The 21,242-nt window shown below is 40.4% G+C and overlaps 1 protein-coding gene across 6 annotated transcripts in view; it reads right to left on the minus strand.

Moving 5' to 3' along the window:
* kalrna (kalirin RhoGEF kinase a) overlaps positions 1 to 21,242 on the minus strand; it is a 753,406-nt gene that overhangs the window by 220,469 nt on the left and 511,695 nt on the right. For all 6 annotated transcript variants that reach the window (XR_011961692.1, XR_011961693.1, XM_072579334.1 and 3 more), the window contains 3 exons: positions 16,157 to 16,258; positions 13,958 to 14,100; positions 2,460 to 2,562 (listed from right to left, as the gene is read on the minus strand). Coding sequence is in view for 4 of the 6 variants with exons in the window: in XM_072579334.1 (XP_072435435.1) it covers positions 2,460 to 2,562; positions 13,958 to 14,100; positions 16,157 to 16,258 (348 nt within the window). In the remaining 2 variants the exon portion in view is untranslated. The remainder of the gene's footprint in view (positions 1 to 2,459; positions 2,563 to 13,957; positions 14,101 to 16,156; positions 16,259 to 21,242) is intronic.

Genomic DNA, 21,242 nt, shown 5'->3' on the forward strand with positions numbered 1-21,242 from the left:
TAAGTTTCGATTCCTGACAAAAGATGTAATTTTAAGTTTCCAGATGAATGCATATGACGAACATTTGGTAGCATGGATATGAAATACTAATGAGCCATAACCAATTTTAGTGCAACCAATGATGTAGTTACAATGATGTGTTGTAAATTAATCCTTTCATCAGTTCACAAGTCTTTTTTTTCCAATTGACATTTCATGGTTAGGGCATCAGCAACTGTTGCTTTCATATTGCTATTTCAGTGTCCAGTCACATGTACACATTTTAAAAAGCCACAACTTCTATAGGGAGAATACAACAGTTAATGGGAATACAAGCTTGTTTTGACTGTAATGAAGGCAAAGTAAAAGAAAAAAAGAATTTATCCTTTGCTTCATTTTTACCCTGCTCAATCTTTCTTGAACGGTTTGACTTTTGCTGAGTAATACTTCACTATCTCGTACCTCACCTTTCAAATGAGTTAATTACTCGTTTACATATTATCATTGCTTCATGTGCTATGTGTTGTACCATCAGATGCCGAACAGATACTAGTTTCCAGGAGTCAGTGGATAATAGCCTAGTCTCAATATGATGAAATAAACCATGTGAAAAAAAACAACTGAATTTTTGACATAATAAAACTGTCACATTCCCAGATTTTAGATCTATAATTAGTAAAACAAAATCCACCCAACAGGATTCTTACTTACCTTTTCTTAAGTTGGTCAATAAACTTCATTCTCTCAAACATAGTCATCTTTTCAGCTTAAATCACTCTGCCTCTGATCAGCTGCAGAGTGCCAAAATGCAGCAAACTTTAAAGTAATGTACTACTTTTTGTACGAGGAAACTTCCTTTCTGGACAACTAATAAGTACGCCACACTGAATTTCTTTCAGTGTTTTACGATATCCTTCACGGTACTATGTTCAATATCAGGCTGGATTTATTGTGAAAGTTCATGGTTAAAAGTTCCAGAGTACTGCATTATGAAACTGGTAACATAATGACAAATAAATTTCTTATTAACTGAACATGTAATGACTCATACAGATGTTACAAATGAAGCACATGATATTCCCACTTGGGTTCTGCACTTTCCAGTTAAAACTTCTTCCTTTTAAAATTGAATGGACTAATAACATTGGTAAAACTGCAGAGAACATTCTACAGTTAGGCAAAACACAATAAAGCAAAAATTAGTTAACCATTATAACTACCATTATGTTACAAGCCACAGCAAATTAAATCCATGGTACATTGGTCGTAATATGTTGCATTTCAGTTCAAAAGCCAAACCCAAGTCAACTGTTTTTCACTGTAATGAACGATTTCTAATCAAATTGTGTGACTTGAGAATATGATCTTGATAGTGGTTGCTTATTGCAAAGGAAACATTGTTCTCATGTGTTACTAGTTAAAAAAATTCCCAACACAAACTCCATGGCAACTTTGAAACCCCATCCAAAGACTGTCACAAAGCAAAGTTCTATGATCTAGATCTGGTTGGATTTAAGCCAGATTTGGATGATTGGGAGTGGCAATATATTCATTATGCAGTGGTAGTTACAGATGTAAAGCTGGATTGTATACTCACACTAAAAATGTCTTAAAGCTGAAATTCATATGTTTCTTCTTTTAACAGAATTTTAAGGAAGTAATAACATTCTTTGGCTAGCATGTTTGAAATCTGAGGCACGAACCAAATGTCGTAATGCTGTAATGTTACGATATTTTGTAATTTATTCCTCGAGATTTAAAAATTTGAAGCTGTAATTTAGCCATGACGGGGATACAAAATGTCTATGTTGTGGATTGGTCAGCCATTATAAAACCCTTCTGATAATGCTGTATGGTGAGTTCATTAATACCTCTCTGACACACTTTGATTTTCAGAGTGGTATGGGGACACTGTTTGCTTTTGATTCTGAAAGAGTTTGCTAACAAGTGGAAACTGAGAAAGTAATTTTCAAAACTTTTATATTTTGATGAACCAGAACAGTCTGGTGCATGTTAATGCACAGCAGTTATATTCAAAGCTGTAGTCTCCTTCCACCTCCAATCAGCTCTGTATAGAGGACTGCGCTGAAGGAAGGAGACTGCCATTGCCCTTGGAAAACAGTATTTAATTAGGGCCTTCATGGTTTTAGCTAGCTGCCTGACGTCCATGGAGTAGGATCCTCTTTATGTTCCCAGTATACCACTGAGTTAATCTTTAGAGAAGGTATTGGAAAGCAGGTCTGATATGGACCCACCTCTTTCTCTGGCCACTGTGTCTCCAAATATTTCTTCCCAAGCCTAGGATAATCCTGCCTTTGGACAAAGTTCCAATCTGTTTCCTTCATCCTCAACAAGGGTGAAATTCACTCAAGTTCACAAAGCTGTCTAACAATTTTTTGCTCCAAATAATATTTAATGTTGTCATGTTGCTGATGAATTTTCCAGGAGCAGATCTATTGGTTCTCTGCAGTCACACTTACCTTATCGCTGTCCATCGTATTCTGTGAGGTCCTTGATGCAATGGAAATAGTGTCTGGCTGACTGCTGCCATCTCCCTGACTATCCCCATCTTCTCCCATGTCCCTAGGGTAAGAGGAACATCACATTATTGAGTGATCACTCATTCACCCAAATATGTAGGGCCGAGTGCTTTAACTGGAGTGAAAGCAGTACACACTGTGGAATAGTTCGAAGAAATATTGAAATGACAGGAAGAGACCCTTGGTTCATTGAACATCTGAGGGCAAATGTAGTAAGGAGAAAGAACAGAAGGATTTTTAGAGGCACAAGTGCTTAGGTTATCTGAAAATTCAAAACACAGTGGTAACAAAATAACATTCTCTCATGTACATCTTGTAATTGGGAATAGAAAGGAAATTACTGAGAAGGTTAATGGTAAGCATGGGGCAAACTGATAGATAAAAAAAATTACTACCTTTGTCAGTAACTGGGCCATTTCATGTCAAAAAAAGGACATGACCATCAGAGATTGGCAGAATTTAAACAACAATTAAAATGTGCCTTGTAAGAAACAAAGTGCAGAATTTATCTTTGGTGAAAAGAGACTGAACCAGTGAGACAAAATCTGGTGGCATACCAAACAAAGCCATCTGTGACAGCCTTAGTGGAATAAAAATCTTAATTGCAGCAGGATCCCTCTGGCTGGGGTCCCGAGCTCCACTGGAGTCATTAAAGGCTCACAGCTCTCTAGTACCATAAGGAGAAGTGATAGCAAGTACCGGAACTGTATTCCAGCCCAGTCTGGGAGTAAGGTCATCTGGATTGATTAGATTACTTACAGTGTGGAAACAGGCCGTTCGGCCCAACAAGTCCACACCGACCCTCTGAAGAGCAACCCACCCAGACCCATTCCCCTACAGTTACCCCTTCACCTAACACTACAGGGCATTTAGCATGGCCAATTCACCTAACCTGCACATCTTTGGACTGTGGGAGGAAACCGGAGTACCCGGAGGAAACCCATGCAGACACGAGGAGAACGTGCAAACTGCACACAGATAGTTGCCCGAGGTGGGAATTGAACCCAGGTCTCTGGCGCTGTGAGGCAGCAGTGCTAACCACTGTGCCACCTTGCTGCCCATCAATAGATAGAATTAGTGTCCCTGGAAGGAAGGCAATTATGGGGGTTGAGAGGAGATGGGGGCCAATATAAAGGCCTCCAGTAGACAACCCTCTTTCCACGGTCAAGATGAGACACCAATGCGCCCCACCACCATTCCCCCGCACCCCTCCACTCTCAAAAAGCCAGAGGTAAATCTGATTGGATGTGCAGTGTGGTTAGCCAACACTGAAAGTCTTCACCTGACTCTGGGGATGAAGCCTGTCACTGGCTGCTTAAGGGAGACCTCAATTAACCTCTGGACAGGAAGACTATCCACGACCCTTCGTTTCTGATAGTGTCCCCACCTGATTATATGTCTCCACCCATCCTCCCAGTTTGCTTGGAGGAGAGAAGACAAACGTTTGCTTTAGAGTTTGCTATCAAGGATTAATTAGAGCAAATGGCTGAGAAATGATTGGGAGAAGCATTAAGGGAATTGTGCTGGTAAAAGGTCGTTGGAATTTAATTGGAATGCGCTTGTTCTGGAACAAGCGTAAATTACATAAGCATTTCAAATTCTTGTAAACACTCAAACTGCCCATGTTATATGCCTGGGTTTATGAAAAACCAGAAGTATGTATGTACCATTTAGACTTCGCAGGTCAATGCTCCACTTAACTTTTAAGTTTTGCCAATCTATTTCAGCTACGGTTGTTTGTGACCTGCTGGAGCATGCTGAGTCTTTATTTTGCCGTAAATGTCTAATGGGTTAGTTTCATATTGAATATTAGCAGTGAAGACACATGTTGTAGTTTCAGGTTTTAGGAGGATCATAACTTATTTATTGTATTGAATGGAACTCAACTGTTTGCATTCAACACTGCTCATTGGTCATTCTTCTGTCTACTATACACTACATATGACCAAAGGACAGCCGTCTAACTCCAGCCATCGAACTCATACTGTACTTATTCCTCTGCTCCAGAAAGTGTCCAGAAGCATGTTATTTTTTTAATCAGCTAAAGCAAGCTCTCTCAGTCAAACCTTGGGCTCATTGCATTACCCTTAAGTTTATGCAATGTGAACACATAGTATGGGATATAATGAATGCCTGCATATTGGGGCAGATTTCCAAGTACTGATCCAAAAGAATAACAGCAACATTATTAAGCAATTAAGAATGTAGCTAAGTATCATCTTCTTTACGGCAATTAAGGCTGAGCAACAAAGGTAGACCTTGCCAGGGACTGTCCCAACCCACAAAATTGTAAAAAGAATCTATCAATAATTTGAGACTACCTAAGCAATTTAGAATCTGACATGGTAAGTTGAACACATGGATGGTTGATGTCTCATTGCATTAGAAAATCCAGGAAAGGCAAAGCAAAGTTTGAGTCCCTAATAAAAGCTGACAATATATCAGGATTGAAAATCTTGGCACTCTTCAGGAGGACAGCAACCACAGAGTGATCATCAAATACAGAACAAGGACAACGGTCTACATTTGATTCAGGAACAGCTGGTTCTTAGGAGCTGGTTGCAAACATACAGAATGAATTGGATGAAACATGTAAATTACTGAAACAATGGAGAGACATGAGACGTAACATTTTGGGTCGAATGACCCATCGATCCTTGAGGCACTCCACTGGTCACAGGCCTCCAGTCTGAACAACAATCCTCCACCACCACCATCTGTTGTCTACCTTCAAGCTAATTCTGTATTCAAATGGATCATTCTCCCCATATTCAATGAGATCTAACCTTGCTAACCCATCTCCCATGATGAACCTTGCGATGATAGAAGATGGTAGAATCCCTCCATTGTGGAAATAGGCCCTATGGCCCAGCAAGTCCACACCAACCCTCTAAACATTAACCCACCCAGACCTATTCTCCGACATTTACCCCTTATTAATATATCTGACCTACATATCCCTGAACAATATGGGCAATTTAGCATAGCAGATTCACCAGACTTGCACATCTTTGGATTGTAGAAGGAAGCTGGAGCACTTGGAGGAAAACAACGCAGACAATGGGAGAATGTGCAAACTCTACACGAACAGTCACCCAAGGCTGGAATCAAACTTGGTCTCTGACGCTGTGAGGCAACAGTGCTAACCACTGAGCCACTGTGCCGCTGTCAAACAACTTACTGAAGTCCACATAGATCACGTTTACCACTCTGCCCACACTAATCCTCTTTGTTACTTCTTCAAAAAACTCAATCAAGCTCGTGAGACATGACTTCCCATGCACAAAATCATGCTGACTATCACTAATCAGTCCTTCCCTTTCCAAATACATGTAAATCCTGTTCCTCAGGATTCCCTCCAACAACTTGCCCACCATCAATGTCAGGTTCACTGGTTTACAGTTCTCTGGTTTTTCCTTACCATCTTTCTTAAATAGTGTCATCACGTTAGCCAACCTCCAGTCTTCCAGCACTTCACCTGTGACTATCGATGATGCAAATATCTCAGCAAGGGGTCCCAGCAATCACTTCTCTAGCTTCCCAGAGAGTTCTAGGGTATACCTGATCAGTCCTGGAGACTTATCCACTTTTATGCGTTTCAAGACATCCAGCACTTCCTTCTCTGTAATATCGATATTTTTCAAGATAGCATACTGCTTTTTGTCATTTATATAAAGGATTTGGATGTGAACATTGGAGGTATAGTTAGTAAGTTTGCAGATGACACCAAAATTGGAAGTGAAGTTGACAGCGAAATAGGTTACCTCAGATTACAATGGGATCTTAATCAGATGGGCCAATGGGCTGAGGAGTGGCAGATGGAGTTTAATTTAGATAAATGTGAGGTGCTGCATTTTGGAAAAGCAAATCAGAACAGGACTTATACACTTAATGGGAAGGTCCTAGGGAGTGTTACTGAACAAAGAGACCTTGGAGTGCAGGTTCATTGTTCCTTGAAAGGGGAGCCACAGGTAAATAGGTTAGTGAAGAAGGTATTTGGTATGCTTTCCTCTATTGGTCAGAGTATTGAGGTCATGTTGTGGCTGTACAGGACATTGGTTAGGCCACTTTTGGAATATTGTTTACAATTCTGGTCTCCTTCGTATCAGAAGGGTGTTGTGAAACTTGAAAGCATTCAGGAAAGATTTACAAGGATGTTGCTAGGGTTGGAGGATTTGAGCTATAGGGTTGAATAGGCTGGGGCTGTTTTCCCTGGGGCATTAGAGGCTGAGGGGTGACCTTATAGAAGTTGATAAGATCATGAGGGGCATGGATATGATAAATAGACAAAGTCTTTTCCCTGGGGTGGGGAGTCCAGAAGTAGAGGACATAGGGTTAGGGTGAGAGGGGAAAGATATAAAAGGAATCTAAGGGGCAACTTTTTCACACAGAGGGTGGTGCATGTATGGAATGAACTGCCAGAGGAAATGGTGGAGGCTGGTACAATTGCAACATTTAAAAGGCTTCTGGATGTGTATATGAATAAGAAGGGTTTCGAGGGATATAGACCAAGTGCTGGCAAATGGAACTGGATTAGGTTAGGATATCTGGTCAGCATTGACGAGTTGGACTGAAGGTCTGTTTCCATGCTGTACCTCCATGATTCTATGACCCTACTTCAGAATGGAAGGCGCATTTGACAAAAATGTAACTCTGATTTCTCTCTACAGATAATGCCAGACATGCTGAGCTTTTCCAGCAACTTTTATTTTTGTTTATGATTTACAGCATCTGCTGTTTTTTTGTTTTTTTGTTGAGCTATGACTGCTTGCATTTAATGCAGACAATTTAATACAGATAGATGTGAAATGCATCACCTCAGAAGAAAACAAAAGGTGAGATACAAAGAACATAAAAATAATTAATGATGTAATGAAAGAGATCCAGTGGTCTCAGTAAACTTGGAACACCATTCTGTTAATTATGTATTAATTGTATGAAGTTAGTGGGCATTAACTCGATTTACTAGAAACCTTATAAATATACACAGGTTGAAATGGTGGTTGTTAGGCCAGAATGGATATGCCTATTCTGTGTAACTTTGTAAATGAAGTACATAAAGATTTGTTCTTGTGATGAAGCTGCCTGTTAACAAGATTACGTAACCCTTAGCTTTTTTTTCAGAGAGGTCTTAAACAACACAGGCTTCAAAACCTCTGGAAGTGAAGAGTTTTTGGACCAAATTGATAGTAGCTAACAGAAACTGCCTGAGGCAGAAGGCTTTCAAGTTGTAAAAAAAAAATCACTTGTACAATGAAAGGGGTGTGGCCAGTTCTCCCAGCTCAGCTTTCTCTGGGTTTTTTTTCACAGTAGTGAAAAGCTCCTGGACCCACAGCAGCAGGTCCAGGCTGGTACCCTCTCTCTGTCTTCTATCCTGTAAGAACCTGTGTTTGATTTTATCTTTTGTGCCAAGGGGTGTTTGCGGGGCTTGTTGCAAGTATTTGGAACAGCGTCATTATGTTGGGATAATCTGTTGGGCTTTCAGATAGGTTAAGTTATTCAGTATTCTGTATTCTGCTGATTGTGTTTCATTCAGTAATCTTGTAAACAAATTCTGTTTTGTTTAACACTAAGCGGTTTGACCACCTGATTCTCTCTTGGAATATCCACCTAACATCTGCTTAAAACAAATAACAAATTTAGGGTCCAGGCTACCTTCTTGCAATGTTTTGAGGGGTCTGGCCTGGTCCATAACAGATGAGGGGCTCTTTGCGGGATTTGTTCTGGAATTCCAAGTTGGGATTAGAGTTGTTGGACTCAAAGACAGCGAGTAGTAGGTGTTACGGTCTTTTGTTCCAGGTGTTGATTTTGATTGATTTAAACAGTGTTTGGGATAGCAATGGTTCTTTCAGTCACCAAGAGTTTTCTGGGGGTGGAAGAAGTGACCTTTGTGATTTTATAAAAGGTGATTAAGGCCAGGCTGCTGGAATTAGCAGACAAGTCTTGGTTGGAGCTACCTCTTTCCTAGAGGAAAGGAGAGATAGTTATAGCAATAGCTCAGTATTTAAATTTGCTGGAAACACCATCTCACAATCTTTAGCGATGGTCCAAATTCAATTGAAAATGAAGCAGCTTGAGTTCGAGGCAAAAGAAAAAGAATTATGATTAAAAGCAGAAAAGAGAGAAAAGGAGAGAGAGGAAAGGAAAAAAGGGAGAGAGTTTGAACTTCAGATATTGGCACTTCGACATGAGTTCAAAATTCACTTTCTGGAGTCGGGAGAACTCATATAGGAGAGCAGAGAATTAAAATGGCAACATTAGCAGCTGAAATGGCTGATGATTATGAGTTGGCCCATAAAGCTGAGTTTGGCTTCCAGGATCAATTTCAATCCGTAAGGGATAGAAATCAAGGGAAAGAGAAATCCCCATGTGGAAAGAGAAAGGTAGATCTCGGTGAAGATCATAACGATAACTTATCATAGGGTAAAAAGGAAACCCTTGAAGGGAACAAAGAAATTAAAAAGCTCCAGTGTTTTCACTGCGATAAAGTAGGCCACATGAAGTCACAGTGTTGGTGGGTTAGGAGAAGCACTGGGAAGCTAGACATAGGAAAACAGGATAAGCCAGTGAATTTTGTTTGAGTGGTAACAGAAAGTACAGTGGAGGCTGGAAAGCTGCACCAGAACGTATAAGCTGGTCGGAGGCTGGTTAAGAAGGAAGTGTCAGATCTTCTTAAACTATATACCTACGAAGGTAAAGTTTATGCGCATAGGCCAGAAACGGCAGGTAAAGAGGTTACAATATTAAAAGTCACAGGATCCTCTCAGTCTGTGATGCTGAAAGATGAGGAGATATGCACTTCTGAAGGACTATTGCCAGAAAAAGTACTAGTAATGGGAATTCATGGTGAGACAAAAAGCACTCAGTTATTAAAAGTGAGGTTAGAGTGTCCACTGAAGAGTGGAGAATTCGTGGTAGGAGTACTGGACAAACTCTCAGCTCTAGGAATACAATTCCTTGCAAATGATATAGCTGGCTCACTGGTAGGAGTGCTGCCTACTGTGGTTGAAAAGCCAATGGAAACTCAGGCAACTGAACTGTTGCAGGACACATATCCTGGAATTTTTCCTGACTATGTGGTAATGAGGTCACAAAGTCACCAGTTGAAACAGGACAGATCAAATAGTATAGGTAAGAAAGTTGAAGTAGAATTAGCATGGACCCTGTTTGATCAGATGGTTGAGAGAAGCCAGGAGCAGACAGATGACAATGTAGACACCTTTAGCTCAGGTAAATTAACTGGGTTACAGCAGAAGATGAAAACTTCAAGCAATTGTATAAAAAGGCATATACTGAAAAAGGATTCCGAATATATCCCTGAATGTTATTATTTTAAAAATGATGTCTTAATAAGGAAATGGAGATCATCATATAGACAGGCAGATGAGAAATGGGCAGAAGTTCATCAAATTGTATTGCCAGTCGAGTATAGGAAGGAAATGTTATGAGTGGCACAAGAGCTACCACTTGGAGATCATTTAGGAGTGAGGAAAACACAGGCTAAAATACAAAAACATTTTTAACTGGCCTGGACTGCACAGGATGTAACTGAATTTTGTCAGACATGTCATACATGTCAGGTAATTGGAAAACCACAGGCAGTAATAAAACCCGCAGCTTTAATACCTATTCCTGCATTTGAGGAATCTTTTACAAAAGTGTTAATTGATTGCGTAGGTCACATACATCAAACAAAAAGTGGAAATTAGTATTTGATAACAATAATGTTTGTGTTGACTAGATTTCCAGAGGCTGGCCCATTATGCAATGTCACAGCTAAAAGGATTGTCGAGGAATTACTCAAATTTTTCACTAGATGCGGACTACTCAGAGATACAATCTGATCAAGGGTCAAACTTCACATCAAAATTATTCAAGTAAGTTATGAACAGCTTATGAATAAAACAATTCAAATCTACTGCATACCATCCAGAGTCGCAGGGAGAGCTAGAAAGGTGGTATGAGACATTAAAGAGCATGTTGAGGGCTTCGAGTCAAAACTGTCCAGATGATTGGGGCAAGAGAATTCCGTTTGTGCTTTTTGCAATCAGAGATGGACCAAATGGTTCAACGAAGTTCAGTCCATTTGAATTAGTTTTTGGGCATGAAGTAAGAGTACCATTAAAATTGATTAAGAAAAAAATTGGTAAGTCAGTATTCATAGACCACATATTTGGACTATGTGTCAAATTTTAGGGAACGATTAAATAGCACTGGGGAATTGGCTAGACAGCATTTAGAAGTATCACAGCATACAATGAAACACGAAGCAGACAAGAAATTTAAAATTCCCAATTTTGCTATCAGGAATAAGGATTTAGTGTTACTTCTAGTGACAGATGAACTTTTAAAAGCAAGGCTTAGTGGACCTTATCACGTGAAAAGGAAATTGAGTGAGGTGAACTACTTGATAGGGACTCTAGACAGAAAGAAATCTCACAGGGTGTGTCATGTGAGTATGCTCAAAAAGTATTTTGACAGGGAAGGAAAGCAAGAAGAGAAGGTGTTAATGATTACAACACAGAGGGAAGAACCAGGTTCAGAGGATTCTAAACTGGACATTCCTCAAATGAGGAAGTTGTCAAAAATTGGGATAAATTATTGAGTTACCTTCCAGAGGAAAATCGAAATGACCTGACAGAGTTATTACTCTCACTTGGGGAGATAAATGGAAATAAGCTGGAAAATACTCACCTAATTATGCAGGATGTAGATATAGGAGATACTGTTCTGATTCAGCAACATCCTTATAAGCATAGCCCTCTAAAGTTGGTACAAGCTCAAAAGGAGATTGAAAGCATGCTCCAAGATCAAAGTGAGTTACAGTGACTGGAGTTCACAAAGTAATGGTGCCAAAACCAGACAGTACCCAACAGTTATTTGAGGACTATCACAAAGTCAACGCAGTTACAAAGACTGATGCATATCAGATTCTGCATTTGGAAGACTGTGTTGAGAAGGTGGGACAGGTAATTTATATTTCTAAGTTGCACTTGCTCAGAGAATACTAGCAGGTACCTTTGTCAGAAAGAGCAAAGACAATTTTGGCTTTTGTAACGCTGATTGGACTGTATCATTTTAAAGTCACGCCATTTGGCATGAAAGATGTTTCAGCCACATTTCAGAGACTAACCAATAAGGCAATTGCCTGATTACCCAACCGTGTCGTATATATAGATAACCTGGTGATTTTTAGTCACACATGGAAGGAACATTTACAACTTTTATCAGATTTATTCGATCTACTTCAGAAGGCAGGCTTGGTGATAAACCTGGCTAAAAGTGAATTTGAAAAGCTACATTACCTTCCTGGGCCATGTTACTGGACACAGACAAGTGGCCCCATGGGATGCAAACACAAAGGTAATTGGGGAATTTCCCTACTATAGACAAAATGAGCAGTACCTGGGATTAAGTGGATTTTATCAAAAATCTGTACCAAATTTTATCTGTGTAGCTGCTCCACTCACTGAATTGCTAAAGAAAGGCAAGAGGTTTCAGTGGACAGCGGGTTTTCTGAATGCATTTGACAGCCTGAAAGCTGTGTTAACTACTGCCCCAGGGTTAGTCACACCTAATTATGTAAAACCATTCAAGGTGACTACAGATGCAAGAGATGTGGGTGTCGGTGCTGTGCTCTTGCAAGAAGGTGATGAGAAGACAGAAAGACCTATTGGGTATTTCTCCAGGAAGTTAAACATTCATCAGCAGAAATATTCAATGGTTGAGAGGGAGACTTTGAGCTTGGTGTTGGCATTACAACATTTCAGTGTTTATGTTACCAGTAACACATCTGAGACAATCATAAACACTGATCATAACCTATTTGAAGTTTGTGGAGAAAGCTGAGGACAAAAATTCCAGCGTGTTTAGATGGAGCTTGATGTTACAGCCATTCAATTTGAAAATAGTGCATGTGGCAGAATGAGTAAATGTGATTGCCGACACAATATCGAGACTTGAATGAGAAGTGGAGGCATTTGCGAACAGGAGTACAACAGAATGAAGTTGTGCATGTTTGCACTTTTATAGCCAATGTAATGTATATGTGTGTTTTAGAGTATTAACAAATTTTTAAGGGGTTTTAAAATGAAGCCATCTTTAGATATTGATGGTTCATTTTTTTTAAGCGGGGAGGTATGACAAAGCTGCACCTTTAACAAGGTAATGCAATCCTTGGCCTTTACCTTCAGAGGGGTTGTAAATGAAACAGATTCTGAAAAGTCTGGAGGTTGAAGGGTTTTAGGGTCAAGTTGATGATAGCTAATACAGACCACCTCAGGCAGAAGGCTTTCAAGATTTTAATAAAACACTTGCACGATGAAAGGGGAGTGGCCAAATTTCCCAGCTCAGTTTTTCTCTGGTTTGGTTTTTTTCACAGTAGTGAAAAGAAAGGCTGCTGGACCCACAGAAGCAGGTCCAGGCTGGTACTCTTTCTTTGACTTCTATACTTTAAGAACCTGTGTTTGATTTTTCCTTCTGTGAGGATTGATGCAAGCATTTGGAACAACATCATTAAGTTGGGATAGTCTGTTGGGTGTTCTGATATTTGGCATTCTGTTTTCTGCTGCTGTGTTTTATTCGGTAATCTTGCATATAAATTCTGTTTTGTTTAAAACTAAATATCCACTTTATACCTGCTAACACAACTACCAAAGTTAGGGTCTGGGCTACCTTCTTGAAATGTTTTGAGGGGGTCTGGCCTGGTCCATAATTCTCTAATTCTGATTTTTCTCAAGTGACTTGAGGCTTTTTTGAAGAATAGCAAATATGACCAACAAAACAAGAAGAATGCTGAACAATACAGTTAAAACAAACAGAAAAGGTTTAAACAGGTCCCTCGCTTAAATTGGTTTCAGCATAAATGAGATCACGCTTTGAGTACTGGGACCAATTTTGGCAATCAAGACATAAGAGAGTTTCATGTAACCAGGTACTGAAAGTGGTATGAAGATCCCTGTTTGTATTGTCAAAGTTCTGTGTTTTGTAAAAAGAAATTAGAGGATTTCAACTTTGAAAGGAAGAGACTGAAAGATGATTTGAAAAGCTAAATAATGGTAATGAAAATGTAAATTCAGAATATTACTTCAAATTAAATTATGAGCTTGTATCCAATTGTCTTTCAAACTAGAAAAATGTGAACCTGGAACTGATATCCAGAAGTCCTTCTTCACACAAGCTGGTACAGAAAGTGATTTTTAGATACAGAAGTATGGATTATACACTGGAATCATTTAATAACTAGATATCTCAATGTGGGGATAGACAGATGGCTCATGGAGACATCCTGTCTTTCTGAATGGACACACTAAGGTTATTTTATGTTGTTCAATACATCACACAATCACAAGATAAATATTGATGAAAAATGCTATTTAGTTCAAACATTAATTGCTATTATGGCATACATGGTTGCACAATACCAAGGAGAAACCTACCTTTTACTGTTATTCCTCTGTTTTGCTGGGGTTTTAGGTAGCTGAATAGGTTCTTTCAAAGCTCCCTTCAGGTGGATAGTTCGTTCCTGTATGACCTCCCGAATATTTTTGATCCAATCTTGTTTTGTTTCAATGTTTGAGGCCTAAAGAAAAGTACAGCATTGTCTAAAATACAGAGATTTAGACCAATGAATTCAGCAAGAAGGGTTCTCACTTTAATCATAGTAGTCGGGAAACTTAACTTCAATTAATTAAGTGAATCGGAGATTTAAAAAGCTAATATTAATCTTGGCAACCAGGAAGCTATAGGATTGTCATGAAAATATTTCTGGTTCACTTGTGTCCATTTGGGAAGAAAATCTGCTATCCTTACTTATTATGGTCTATCCATATCTCCAGATCCATAGCAATGTTGATGATTCTTAACTGCCCTCTGAAGTGCCCTAGTAAGTTAGTCAGTTGGATGAAAACTGCTCTAAGAGCAATTAGAGTTGAGCAATAAATGCTGGCCATGCCAGCAACAGCTCCAGCCCTTGAATAATTAAAAATATACTTATACTAAAGCTGCTTTTTATGTAGTTCTTGTGCAGCAGGTGATAACTGAACCTAAACATTATTGTTTTAAGATCAGTGGCCAGCAAAGACATTTTGTTTTGCCTTATTGGATTTTAATCATTGTTGCTGGTCATTTGGCCACCAATAAACAGAGTTTTCTGAAACCAACAAGAAACCGACTGTTGGGAATAAATGGGACATTTTTCATTTGGCAAGCTCTAAGTAGTGGGGTGTCAAAGGATCAGCTGTATTAATGACTTGGATGAAGTGGCCCAGTGTATTGTAACTGAATTTGCTGAAGATATAAATATATGTAGGAATGCAAGTTGTAAGCAGGATACAAAGATTCTGTAATGAAAAATAGATAGGTTGTATGAGTGGGCAAAAATGTGGCACATGGAGTATAATGTGGGGAAATGAGAGGTTGTCTATTTTGATGAGAACAGAAAAATGGCATAGAATTCAAATGGAGAGAAACTGCAAAATGCTGTAGTTATGGAAGGATGTGAGTGTTCTTGTGCATGAATCATAAAGGATTATCACACAGCTATGGCAAGTAATTAAGAAGGCAAATGAAATGTTGGGCTTTATTGCATGGAAATGGATTACAAAAATAGACAAGTCTTGCAATAACTGGACAGGATATTGATGGGATCACACCTGGAGGACTGCAAACAACTTGGGTGTCCTTATTTATCGAGGTATATATTTGCATTATAATCAGTTCAAAGATGATTTACTGGGTTCATTCCTGGGATGAAGGAATTCCAGGTTGTCTCATGAGAAAATGTTGAACAGGTTGGGCTTATCTCCATTGAAGTCCAGCAGAATGAGAGGTGATCTTATTGAAATATATAAGATTCTGATGGGCACTTGATAGGTTGGATGCTGGGAGAATGTTTCCCTTCCTAATATCTCTGGAACCAGAGAAAACAGCTTCAAAATAAGGGGTTTGTTGTTTAAGGCAGAGATGAGGAAAACTTTCTTCTCTCATAGGGTCACAAGAATTCTCTATGTCCGAGAGCAATAGCGATTGAGTCATTGAATGCATTTATACAGAAATAGGGGTCATAGAGGTCTACAGCACAGAAAAAGGCCCTATGGCCCATTGAATCTGTGCCGGTCAGAAACAGCCACCTAACTATTCTAATTTCAAAGGATGAGCTAGACAGACATTTGATCCACAAGTGAAGTAAGTGTGAAGGGGACCTGGCAGAAAGGTGGAGTCAATGCCACAATCAGATTAGTCATAATGTTACTGGATGGCAGAGTAGAATCGAGGAGACAACAGGCCGACTCCTGCATCTATTGCTAATGATCTAAACAACAGCACTGGCATGTGAGGTGAATTTGCTGTCAGTATCATTATTTTGAATAGGTACAACACCCAAGCTGCAACCTGCACAAATCACGAAAACCTACTTTGCAGTCAATCCTTGGGAAGATCAGCTCCTAATTCTTTAGCTTGAACAAGATCCAATCAGTGACATAAAGCAGGTTAGAGTTTTCACAAATGACACAGGCGAAGTAGGGAGCATTGCAAAGAAAGCAAATGCATTTCATTTTTTCTGAAAAGTTAGGGCTAAATGCAAAACATTATTTATTTTCATTCAAAAAATGAGTTTTCAGATTAAATAGGATTACCTTTAGGACAGTCTTGTTGTCTGAAGAAGGCGTTCGGCCAACCCACAAGGCAAATTTGCAGGGATCACCTTCCACATGCTCTGTTACCCCTAACTCTGATGTCTGCAAATTAAAGGAGATGACAGGAATGTATAAGTAAATGAAATCTCATAGCTATCTCTTCTACATCATTGGAATAAAAGGGAATTTCCAGCAAATACTGGATACAGACAAGCATACAATGTTCTCCATATGTTTGTTCTGCTGCTGCTCCGAACAAAGTCTGAAAAAAAGATTGTTTTCACGAAATCTGGATGTGCAATCTGTCCATATCCATAATTCCCGAACATGCACAAGCTACTTTCCAGGGTCTTCCAGCAGACATTTGTAATGCAAGCACACAGATGAATTAGATCAGCTCAGCTCATTTATTGGGCCAATAGTAACTGGGCACTCAGCTCTAGTGGCAGAGTGGTAGTGTCTCTACCTCTGAGCTGTGATGCCCGGTTGAAGTCCCATCTACTCCAGAGTTGTGTAATAATTTCTCCGAACAGGTCGATTAGAAAACTTGGGATTGGATACTGTTGGGGGGGATGACTTACCGGTGATAAGCTATGAGGTTACAGGTCTCTGGCACAGAGTCTGTTCCTGTTGCTCAGAAGGGAAGGGGGTAGATCAGTAGAACATCAGTCACTGGGGACATAGTTAGGGGGACAGATAGGAGATTCTATAGGAACGAGTGAGACTCGCGGTCGGTGTGTTGCCTCCCAGGAGCCAGGGTTCTTGATGTCTCGGATCATGTTTTTGGAATCCTTGTGGGGGAGGGGCACCTGCCCCAAGTCATGTTCTGGGGTAGGTGGGACCTCTACAACTGGATGGTCTACACCCGGACCAGAGGGGTACCAATATGCTGGGGAGCAGGGGGAAATTTGCTAATGCTCTTTGGGAGGGTTTAAACTAACCCAGCAGGGGGATGGGAACCTAAATTATGGTTCCAGTGTCTAGGAGGTTAAGAGTAGCGAGATCAGAAATAAGGTTTCAAGGTCGTAACAGTTCACCAGCAAGTAGGAAGGTTGTTTGAAGTGTGTCTACTTCAACGCCAGGAACATCTGGAATAAGGTGGGTGAACTTGCAACATGCGTTGGTACCTGGGACTTTGATATTGTGGCCATTTTGGAGACATGGATAGAATGATTGTTGCAGGTTCTGGGATTTAGGTGTTTCAGTAAAGACAGAGAAGATGTTAAAAGATGAGGAGGTGTGGTATTGTTAGTCAAGGACAGTACTACGATCGCAGAAAGGATGTTTGAGGACTTGTCTACCGAGGTAGTGTGAGCTGAGGTTAGAAACAGGAAAGGAGAGAGTTTTCCTATTGGGAGCTTTCTATAGGCCTCCAAATAGTTCCAGAGATGTAGAGGAAAGGATTGCAAAGATGATTTTGGATAGGAGCGAGAGTAACCACGTAGAAGTTATGGGGGCCTTTAACTTTCCAAATATTGACTGGAAATACTATGGTTTGAGCACTTTAGATGGGTCAGTTTTTGTCCAATGTATACAGGAGGGTTCCTGACACAGTATGCAGACAAGCCAACAATGGGCAAGGCCACATTGGATTCGGTACTGGGTAATCAACCTGGCCAGGTGTTAGATTTGGAGGTAGGTGAGCACTTTTGTGATAGTGACCACAATTCGGTTATGTTTACTTTAGGGATGGAAGGGGATAGGTATGTAATGCAGGGCAAGAGTTAAAGGTGGAGGAAAGGCAATTATGATGCAATTAGGCAAGATTTAGGATGCATAGGATGGGAAAGGAAACTGCAAGGGATGGGCACAATTGAAATGTGGACCTTATTCAAGGAACAGCTACTGTGTTTCCTTGAAAAGTATGTACCTCTCAGGCAGGGGCAAGAGTTCGAGCGAGGGGCTATGGTTTACTAAAGAAGTTGAATCTATTGTCAAGAGGAAGAAGCAGGCTTATATTAGGATGAGATATTATGGCTCAGTTAAGGTGCTTGACAGTTACAAGTTAGCCAGGAAAGACCTAACAAGAGACCTAAGAGGAGCCAGGAGGGGACATGAGAAGTTGTTGGCAGATAGGATCAAGGCAAACCCTAAAGCTCCCTACAGGTATATCAGAAATATAAGAATGACTAGAGAAAGATTAGACCCAATCAAGGACAGTAGTGGGAAGTTGTGCATTGAGTCCGAAGAGATAGGGGAAGCGCTAAATGAATATTTTTTGTCAGTATTCACACTGGCAAAAGATAATGTTGCAGTGGAGAATACTGAGATGCAGGCTACTAAACTAGACAGGAATGAGGTTCACAAGGAGGAGGTGTTAGCAATTTTGGAAAGTATGAAATTAGATAAGTCCCCTAGGCCAGATTGGATTTATCCTAGGATTCTCTTGGAAGCCAGGGAGGAGATTGCAAAGCCTTCGGCTTCGATCTTTATCTAGATTAGATTAGATTCCCTGCAGTGTGGAAACAGGTCATTCAGCCCAACAAGTCCATACCAACCCTCCGAAGAGTAACCCACCCAGACCCATTTCCCCTCTTTACCCCTAACTAATGCACCTAACACTATGGGCAATTATTGTCTACAGGAATAATGCCAGAAGACTGGAGGATAGCAAATGTAGTCCCCCTGTTCAAGGGGAGTAGAGACAAACCTGGTAATTAAAGACCAGAAGCCTTACTTCGGTTGTGGGTAAAGTATTGGAAAAGGTTATAAGAGATAGGATTTATAATCATCTAGAGAGGAATAAGTTGATTAGGGATAGTCAACACAGTTTTATGAAGGATAGGTTGTGCTTCACAAATCTTGTTGAGTTCTTTGAGAAGGTGATCAAACAGATGGACAAGGGTAAAGCTGTTGATGTGGTGCATATAGATTTCAGTAAGACGTTTGATAAGTTTCCCCATGGTACGCTATTGCAGAAAATGTGGAGGCATGGGGTTGAGGGTGATTTTGCAGTTTGGATCAGAAATTGGCGAGCTGAAAGAAGACAGATGGTGGTGGTTGATGGGAAATGTTCATCCTGGAGTTCAGTTACTAGTGGGGTTCCGCACATAAAATGACCTAGATGAGGGCACAGAAGGATGGGTTAGTAAATTTGTGGATGACACTAAGGTCGGAGTTATGGAAAGTGCTGAAGGATGTTGGAGGTTACAGAGAGACACAGGTAAGCTGCAGAGCTTGGCTGACAGGTGGCAAATGGAGTTTAATGAGGAAAAGTGTGAGGTGATTCACTTTGGAATGAGCAACAAGAATAAAGAGTACTGGGCTAATGGTAAGATTCTTGGTAGTGTGGATGAGCAGAGACATCTCGGTGTCCATGTACATAGATCCCTGAAAGTTGCCACCCAGGGTTGTTAAGAAGGCATATGGTGTGTTAGCTTTCATTGTTAGAGGGATTGATGTTTGGAACCACAAGGTCATGTTGCAGCTGGAAAAAACTCTGCTGCAGCCATATTTGGAGTATTGCATATAGTCCTGTTCACTGCATTATAGGAAGGATATGGAAGCTTTGGAAAGGGTTCAGAGGAGATTTACTAGGATGTTGCCTGGTATGGAGGGAAGGTCTTATGAGGAAAGGCTGAGGGATTTGAGGCTGTTTTCATTAGAGAGAAGGTTGAGAGGTGACTTAATTGAGACATATAAGATAATGAGAGGATTAGTTAGAGTGGACAGTGAGAGCCTTTTTGCTCAGATGGCAATGGCTAGCATGAGGGGACGTAGCTTTCAATTTAGGGGTGATAGATATAGGACAGATGTCAGAGATAGTTTCATTACTCAGAGAGCAGTGAACGCACTGCCTGCAACAGTAGTGGACTCGCCCACCTTAAGGGCATTTAAATGGTCATTGCATAAACATATGGATGAAAATGGAATAGTGTAGGATAGATAGGTTTCAGATTGGTTCCACAGGTTGGGGCAACATCGAGGGCTGAAGGGCCTGTATTGCTTTGTAATGTTCAATGTTCTATGTTCCAAAATATCTATGAGGCCATGCATAGGGGTCATGTGGTACTGTGGTGGTGGCAAGTCATCCCTGCACCAGTGGTGTGTTGAAACCTGTCTGAGCAAATTGATTAAAAGTATCACAAGCATACACATCTAATGGCAACTTGAAAGTTCCACAACAATCTGGCTCAATGAGTTTGGATCTTGACAGTAAGAAGCATTTATATTTAGATTGCTGCAAATGTGGGGGAATCTCTGCAACACATTGATGCCATTCTATTGAAATAGGCGTATCTGTTAGCAACAATGGCAATATTGTTGTGGTTCTGTTCGCCGAGCTGGGAATTTGTCTTGCAAACGTTTCGTCCCCTGTCTAGGTGACATCCTCAGTGCTTGGGAGCCTCCTGTGAAGCGCTTCTGTGCTGTTTTCTCCGGCATTTATAGTGGCCTGTCTCTGCCGCTTCCAGTTGTCAGTTCCAGCTGTCCGCTGTAGTGGCCGGTATATTGGGTCCAGGTCGATGTGTTTGTTGATAGAGTCTGTGGATGAGTGCCATGCCTCTAGGAATTCCCTGGCTGTTCTCTGTTTGGCTTGCCCTATAATGGTAGTGTTGTCCCAGTCGAATTCATGTCGCTTGTCGTCTGTGTGTGTGGCTACTAAGGATAGCTGGTCGTGTCGTTTCATGGCTAGTTGGTGTTCATGTATACGGATCGTTAACTGTCTTCCTGTTTGTCCGATGTAGTGTTTTGTGCAGTCCTTGCATGGGATTTTTAGTTTTGTCGGAGAAAACAGCACAGAAGCGGCATTTTTTGTCGGCATTTTTTAAAATGCTGGAGAAAACAGCATAGAAGCGCTTCACAGGAGGCTCCCAAGCACTGAGGATGTCACCTAGACAGGGGACGAAATGTTTGTAAGACAAATTCCCAGCTCGGCGAACAGAACCACAACAACAAGCACCCGAGCTACAAATCTTCTCCCAAACTTTGAACAATGACAATATGGTTATTGATTTGTTATTAAATCTTTTGTTGTACTAGATTTCATGCAGATACAATCACTTTTCCAATTCAAAGCTATTCATCCCGTATTTGATAACTGTTCACCTTTTGTCATGACACTGCAAAGCATGGAAGTGCTTGTAGT

This window comes from Chiloscyllium punctatum, chromosome 10 (assembly GCF_047496795.1).
Source record: "Chiloscyllium punctatum isolate Juve2018m chromosome 10, sChiPun1.3, whole genome shotgun sequence".
NCBI classification, from domain to species: Eukaryota; Metazoa; Chordata; class Chondrichthyes; order Orectolobiformes; family Hemiscylliidae; genus Chiloscyllium; species Chiloscyllium punctatum.